Below are 8,079 nucleotides of genomic sequence, written 5' to 3'. Positions count from 1 at the left end.
AAAAAAAAAAAAAAAAAAAAAAAAGAAAGAAAGAAAAAATAATTATGTAGAAAATTCCAATTGAAATAATATTGAATGCTCGACATTGTTTTGTCGAATAAATAATCGTTTATCGATCGATTTTTCGTAGATCGAAACGGACTCGCTTGAGATCATTAGACTAAATTTAGCTATAAATTCTCGATTAGAACAAAAAATATGTTTCTTTGGAAACAATCGCTTCCGTTTCTTTCTTCGGAAGAGAAGAATAAAAAAAAAAAAAACACGAATTTGATCGGTATAAAAGATTAAGAAGTTTTTTTAAAAAGACGAATAGAAAATAACCGAAAAAATACCGTGTCTGCGATGTAAATAAATTTATTCTTAAGGAATTAAACAGAAGCGACGATTCGTGAAGAGTGTATACTTATTATTATTATTGTCATCATCATCGTTTGTCATGCATTTGTATTTCATATGCATGCTACGAAGCCTGCGTATTGTGGATACACGCTCGATCTGAAAGTCTTTGGTCGTGAGAAAATTTCTTTATTCAAAAATATAATTATATAATTATATTTAAAGAAATAAAATAATAATAAAAAAAAGAATAAATAAATTACGAATTTTGAAAAGTTAATTTCAAAATAGAATAAATGTTAACATTGTACGGTTTTCTTTAAGTCAGTTCGCTCTGTAATTAATGAGTGGTTTATATATTTTTTTAATTATGAGTGCAATTGTTATTTCATAATGAACATTCATCTTGAATATATATGTTTATATATATTCTTTCTTTCTTCTTTTCTAAGAAAAATTTTTAAAAAATATGAAAAATCTTTGTGTTCTCTCTCATGACTGATGATTTTCAAGATCTGAGTTAAGCTTGCCTAGTTTTAGGCGGCGTTAAAATGTTATCCTTAATAAAGAGAGAAGCAAAAGAATGACTAAAAGAACTATCTATATGTCTTTATTCTTTTACCTTTTTACTTTTATCTTTTACTATAGTCTTTATTAGCATTAAGTTATCGAAACTTTCTTTTTTTTGTATTTTTCAATATAAAAATTAATGAAGGAAAGTATTATAAAAATTGATTTTTGTCTTTTTTCCTTTAAATAAAGATTCCTTTCAGTAGCAATTCAAAAACAATTAATATATTTTGATAGATTAGAAACGGAAAATATTAGAATATTTAATTTATTGAATTTTTATTGCAAATAAGATATATAAATTAATTAATAACAAATGATAATTTAATAGAATTTATTTTTAAAAAAATTTTTTATTTTTATGATTATAAATCGAAAAAAATAGTTATATTATAATATTTAAATATTAATTTAAAAAAAAAAGAATAGGTTAGTTTATTCGAAATTCAAAAGTACGCATGCGCATTTTTTCTAAGATTAATAGATCTATTGCAGATATATATATCGTACAGTGTGTAGCTCCTTGTAATAGATTTTAACTGTGTGTTGGCTGTTTATGATTAAAAATAGTTAAATAAATAGTTAAAATATATAATTAAATATTGCATTAAGCTATAATTTAAAAGATATAAAACAACGTATCTATAAATTTCGACAAAGGGATTTCAACTTTGATTTCGACAAACGTGTCGACAAACGTGATTGCTTTCTTTTTTAATTTTAAGTGTTTGACATTTCTGTTAAAAAGAAGCAGGTATTTTACTTTTTAAGTTTTTAGGAATATACAGAATGTTCACACTATTAATTTCTAGTATTTTTTCTCGCGAGTGCTAGATTTTAGAAAAGATAAAAATTTTTCTGTTTTTTATACGTAATACAATGATCAAATTTTTAAAATTTACAATAATAATCATGAAACAATAATGTATTTCTTTTTTTTTACTAAATGAATTCGACAATCTATAATACGATATAATATGATCTGTGATTCTTCGACTGAATTTTTATAATAGATAAAATTTTTGATGTTTCGCAAATTTTCGATTTTAATTATTGATCTCAATCTATTAAAAATGATGATATCATAATGATTTTCAAAGTTAATCCGCATTGATAAAACATATAAAAAAAAAGTTATTTCGTGAATTTTTACATCACTGGCTATCGTTTTTTCTTTAATCATTTATAATTATATGGTAATGATTATTTTTTTTTCAAAATCTTTTAAAATATTAATTGTTTTATTAATTTCAATTATTTTAATTAATTAAATAATTTTATAATTTTGATTAATGATTTAAAAATAGTTCAATAATTTATAATCTAAAATTTATAAATTTATTTCTTCTTTAGATAAATATATTTATAATTTATTCAATTTGTTTATATATATTTTTTCAGAAATGAGTCATATTAGAAATTTACGTTGTACTATGCCTTGCTTAAACATTTGTAATTTGAAATCTTTTGAAAAACATATATTAATTAAAAATAAATATAGAGATGTTCATCATTCGTAAGTAATATGTTACTTTACATAAAAAAAAAATATATATATATATAAAAATTTATATGTTAAAAATTTCACATCTATATGAGAATTAATGTTAATGAAAAATATCTTAGGTGTAAACTGTTAGTAGTTGGAGGTGGTACTGGAGGTTGCAGCATGGCTGCAAAATTTGTTAATAAATTTAAAGGCCAAAATCAAATTATTATAATAGAACCAAATGAGGTATTTAATTAATTTTTTTTTTTAATTATTATATATTTTTTTGTTATGTATATTTGTATTAAGTAGAATAATATTTTTTTTAGATACATTATTATCAACCAATGTTTACTTTGATTGGTGGTGGCATAAGATCTTTTGAAGATTCAAAAAAACCAATGAAAGATACTTTACCAAAAAATGCAAAATGGTTTCAAGATAATGTAATGAGTTTTGAACCTACACAAAATCAAGTGACTATGAGCAATGGAGACACTGTACAGTATGAAATCATGATTGTTGCAATGGGTTTACAATTATATTGGGAAAAAGTGAGATTGGACAAATTATTTTATATTAAGACGAATAAAAATGCATTTTTTATTTTATATATATGTATAGATACCAGGTTTAGTAGAAAGTCTTAAAAATAACATGTCAAGAGTTTGTTCAATTTATGGACCTGATACTGTTACAAATGTGTTTCCAAAAATTACAAAAATTAAGGATGGTACTGCAATATTTACCTTTCCAAATAGTCCTGTTAAGTGTCCTGGAGCACCTCAAAAAATTGCATATATTGCAGAAGAATATTTTCGAAAAGTAAATATAATTATGTTTAAATTATTTTAAATTTCTTAATGGATGTATATTATATTGTATGTATATTATATTCATATTTATTTTTTAAAGCAAAATGTACGTGACAATGTAAAAGTTGTATATAACACTGCTTTACCAGTTATATTTGGAGTTAAAAAATATGCTGATGCACTTTGGGATGTTTGTAAAAAAAGAAATATTACTGTGAATGTTCAAACAAACCTTATAAAAATAAATCCTGTAACTGAAGAAGCTGTATTTCAAAAATTAGATGGATCAAATGAAACATTTGTCGAAAAGGTATGTTTTATTATTTGCAAAATACATATATATATCATAAATAGACAAGTTATAATCCATGATATATTTTTGTTTAGTATTCATTACTTCATGTATGCCCACCAATGGGTCCACCTGATGTTTTAAAAAAACATCCTTCGTTAACGAATGAAGTAGGATTTTTGTCAGTAGATCCTAAAACTTTACGTCACACGAAGTATTTGAATATATATGGAATCGGAGATTGTATTAGCGCTCCAAATTCTAAAACAATGGCAGCAATAGGTATAATATAATTTTTTAATAATTATGAAAGATTATTTAAAATTTTTTCTATTTATAGCGGCTCAAGGAAAAGTATTATATAAAAATATTATGGACGATTTAGCTGGTAAACCAATGACTATGATTTATAATGGTTATTCATCGTGTCCTTTAGTTACTGGTTATAAAAAGTGCATATTAGCAGAATTTGATTATAATTTACAACCATTGGAAACTTTTCCAGTAAATCAAGGCCGAGAATATTTTTTCACATTTATACTTAAAGCTTATATATTTCCGCTTTTATATTGGACTTTAATGACTCGGTAAATTTATTATAAATATTTAAATTTTTATAAAAATGAATTCATGATTCTTATACAAAAGGGCGAATATAATTTTCTAATATTATTATAATTTATAGTGGCAAATGGGATGGACCTGAATTTCTTCGAAAATATTCAGATGCAATAAAAAGAAAAGAAGTCAAAAATTAAAATAATTTTTAATGAAATGAATGTCTTTTGAAATACGATTTAGTTGTATATAATATTTAAAAATCTACTATAATTAATAATTTATTTATTAATAAATTTATATGTATTAAAAAAAATATATATATTTGAAAGATAAAACAAAAAAATATCCATTTTTCCTTCTATAATTATTGCAAAATAATTATTATTTCATTAATCATTCATTTTGTGATATTATTAATTAAAATATAATTAAATACTTTATATTTTATTTTATAAATGATATATCAAATTTATTACAATATTGTTTTTTTATTAATGAATATTTAATTATTAATTTTATAATTTAAATAATTTATATTTCATTAATTTGAACATAATTAATGAAATAATTCTTTAGAAATTAAAAATCATATTATAACTATTTCGATATATCAAACAATCGAATTAGTCGATTAGAAAATCCAATTCATGTAGTTGTCTGGATATTGACACGTCAAGTTTGATGTAAACATGGATGGTCAGTTATTGGTAGGTTTTTAATGTGCATTTTACGTTTTTTTTTTTACATAAATTGCATAGCAAAGTCCACTTCTTAATAATATATTCTTGATGTAAGTATTGTCTCGTGCAATCGTAATCATGAATCGTGCTGGATCATCGAAAGTCGTGCAACATAACCTCTCTTCAATGCTTCAGAGTGACCAGGATCGCGATTTTCGGCAACGCGTATGATTTCTATTGATTTTAAGTTTATTTTCCATATCTGTTCCCATTTCTTATTGTTATTTACAGACAATGATTAAATGAAAGTTTTCCTAACCTCTTTTAATTCATTGTAGCATGCGTGATTATTAACAAAATTTTGAGTGCAACATGGGTGCATACATGGGAAAGATTTTTTTATGAGTTTTGTTTTAATGTAAAATATTTATATTTATAGGAACCAACGCTTTATACTGTCAAAGGTATGGCCATTCTGGACAACGATGGCAATAGAATATTAGCTAAATATTATGATAAAAATATATTTCCTACATCAAAAGAGCAAAAGACATTTGAAAAAAATCTTTTCAACAAAACACACAGAGCAAATGCAGAAATTATTATGCTGGATGGTTTAACATGTGTTTATAGGAGTAATGTAGACTTATATTTTTATGTTATGGGAAGTTCTCATGAAAATGAGGTATATATTATTTATATTAATGATAAAATATATTTCTATTTAAATAATTTCTAATTTTTATTTTAGTTGATTTTAATGAGTGTATTAAATTGTTTATATGATTCAGTAAGTCAAATTTTAAGAAAAAATGTCGAAAAGAAAGCTGTTTTAGATAGCTTAGATATAGTCATGTTAGCAATGGATGAAATTTGCGATGGAGGGTAAATAAAAATGTATATATATTGAAGTAAAATATTAACATTAATAAAAACAACATTACAATTATGTAATCTTTTTTAGAATAATTCTTGATGCTGATGCCACAAGTGTAGTTCAAAGGGTGGCATTAAGAACTGATGACATTCCACTTGGAGAACAAACAGTCGCACAGGTAATATTTAGTATTAGGTATAGTATATTTATTGATTTAATGGCATAGCAAAGTTTATGTCCATTTATACCACATAGAAACATTTTCGATTTTTTTACTTTGTGTTCATGCATCATTCTACATTCTTCGCACAGTCTCTGATTGTAAGTTTTTGTGATCCTAGAAGGCAGAATTATCAACACTTTTTTATAAAATTTTCATTTGTGTCATTAAATATTCTGTTTTTGTTCTAGGTTTTGCAATCTGCAAAGGAACAACTCAAGTGGTCATTACTAAAATAAGATTTATGTATTAAAAATCGTATGAAATATTCAATTGTACGAAATATTATTTTAAAATATAAAAAAGTAAAAAGTTGCTTATTATATGTTCTGAAAGTTTTGTATAAATTTTATAAATTTAATATTTCTAAATAATAAATATCATTTAATTTTAATTTTTTTTTATAAAATTATTTAGTTATATTATTTTTTGTTTGTTTAATTTTATATCTAGAATATTTCATTTATTTCGAATATTATTAAGAAATGCTTTGAATTCATCAAAGAAATTATATTATGATATTAATTTTATGTAAATACATAAAAAATTTTATTTTTTTAAATAGAATTATATATATTTTTGTATAAATCGATTTCATTTCTATAAATTTTATTTTCCATAAAAAAATATTTAAGCATGTAAATTGTTATTAATTTGAAAACATGAAAAATTATTATTAATTTGAAATATTTATTTATAATAATTAAATATCTCTGAAATTATTGATTTTTTGCTACAAATGATTTAATATTTTTTTTTATAAAGAATATATGCTATATCTATAATTTCATTAAAAACAAATTACGTTTAAAAAATATGTAAATAAATTATAAAATCAACGCTATCTAGAAGATTATAGATGAAATTAATATAAATAAAAAAAACAAATATATAAGAATTGACTATTAACGCCATCTTTCGAATGTTAAAGACATCTTTCTAAAAGTTTTTTTAAAACCTCAAAAGATGGTGTTGATTCTTATTTTTTACTCTATTTTATCCTGTTAAAAAAATATTTTTGATATTCAAAAGATGGCGTTATTTTTTACTCTATATTATTATATGTTCTTTATTTATATTATATATATTATTTATATTATTTAATTCTGTATAATAATCTAAAGATAATGCTGATTATTCAATTCATTTCTTATTTCTGTCTTTCTTTCATTATTTCTTCTTGTTTATATTTGGCATATATCCTGATATTAATATGACGGAAATATTTTGATGTTGAAACATTTAACAATAGTGAAATTTAAGGAAAATTTGATTCAATAAAAAAAAAATAGAAAGGAATTTTGAGGAATCATTCTATCAATAAACAATTTTTTTTTGCTATTGAAAATTTATTTGTTTTGAATCTATTGTTTTAATGCTATTTGTAATCTTCTAAAGTATTTCTAAAACATGCAATAAATTATTTAAATATTAACCGTTATCAATAGTGAGTGATTAAATGAAACAAAACATTGATATAATATTATAGTTTTAATGAAAAATTATAAATAAAATATTAATTTACAAATTATTTTTTCAAGATATATATATATATATATATATATAATTATCATTATATTCTTGTTCTTTCATTCAATTTTTTAAAATAACAAGAAAAATAAGTAAAATTTAACTGAGACAAATATTCGATCAATTTCGAAAATATATTTTCTCTGATCATTAAGAAAATAAACTTTTCTGTAATTTTCGAAGTTTTGAAGAAGTAAGAGTTGTTTCAACTCTTTTTAGGAAACAAAGGGATATGATAATTTTTTTGTTCTCAATCCCGAGGGAAATCTGAGGTCGCGCTATAGTGAAAGAAGGGCTAAAGGTGTGCAGATAACTGCACGTAGAGAGCACAGGACAGTGGTCGCTTATTTGAAGTCAGGTGACAAGCTAGTAGCCCGATTCGATTGTGTCCGTTGGTTACTCTTTCATTGGGTTCCTCCGCGCTGGGAATTTTAGATTTGATTACAATACACGTCGTACTATCCTCCTACCATTGGCATCTCCACCTCTGCTACAATCGCACTTTTGCCCTTGTTGCTAGCGATGGGATCAACATCCTCTTGTTCTAAGCTTTCACTTTTTATATTCATATGAAAAAAAAATTCATCGATCCTTAATTTTTACTCATTTTAATTTTATTTCTAATGTGCAAATGTTATAAATTATAGGTTTTATCTTTATCTTTTTACTTCTTTATATAGGCATTGGTATGTCAAATTTAATTTTA

At 23.0% G+C, this 8,079-nt stretch overlaps 2 protein-coding genes across 6 annotated transcripts; both read left to right on the top strand.

The window, feature by feature from the left end:
• The first annotated feature begins 2,312 nt into the window (after window positions 1-2,312).
• LOC102679047 (sulfide:quinone oxidoreductase, mitochondrial) lies at window positions 2,313-4,333 on the top strand. The gene is made up of 8 exons (XM_006611488.2): window positions 2,313-2,425; window positions 2,536-2,644; window positions 2,728-2,952; window positions 3,023-3,223; window positions 3,314-3,523; window positions 3,601-3,787; window positions 3,846-4,092; window positions 4,191-4,333. The coding sequence occupies exons 1-8, from the start codon at window positions 2,313-2,315 to the stop codon at window positions 4,261-4,263; spliced, it is 1,365 nt and encodes a 454-aa protein (XP_006611551.1). The 3' UTR covers window positions 4,264-4,333.
• Window positions 4,334-4,621: 288 nt separating this feature from the next.
• Window positions 4,622-6,237, top strand: LOC102679187 (coatomer subunit zeta-1). 5 transcript variants are annotated; one of them, XM_006611490.2, is made up of 7 exons: window positions 4,669-4,773; window positions 4,862-4,971; window positions 5,186-5,431; window positions 5,498-5,631; window positions 5,711-5,801; window positions 5,936-5,944; window positions 6,035-6,166. In XM_006611490.2, the coding sequence occupies exons 2-7, from the start codon at window positions 4,885-4,887 to the stop codon at window positions 6,080-6,082; spliced, it is 615 nt and encodes a 204-aa protein (XP_006611553.1). In that variant the 5' UTR covers window positions 4,669-4,773; window positions 4,862-4,884; the 3' UTR covers window positions 6,083-6,166. The 5 variants fall into 5 exon arrangements, with proteins under 5 accessions (XP_006611555.1, XP_006611556.1, XP_006611553.1 ...); XM_006611492.2 differs by lacking the exon at window positions 4,862-4,971 and having other exon boundaries at window positions 4,622-4,773; XM_031508517.1 differs by lacking the exon at window positions 5,936-5,944 and having other exon boundaries at window positions 4,671-4,773; window positions 6,035-6,237.
• The last annotated feature ends 1,842 nt before the right edge of the window (window positions 6,238-8,079 follow it).

The sequence above is a fragment of the Apis dorsata genome, unplaced genomic scaffold, assembly GCF_000469605.1.
Source record: "Apis dorsata unplaced genomic scaffold, Apis dorsata 1.3 scaffold_88, whole genome shotgun sequence".
In the NCBI taxonomy this organism is placed as follows: Eukaryota; Metazoa; Arthropoda; class Insecta; order Hymenoptera; family Apidae; genus Apis; species Apis dorsata.
Note: the sequence above shows the minus strand (reverse complement) of the source record. Positions and strands in the feature narration are given on the sequence as shown.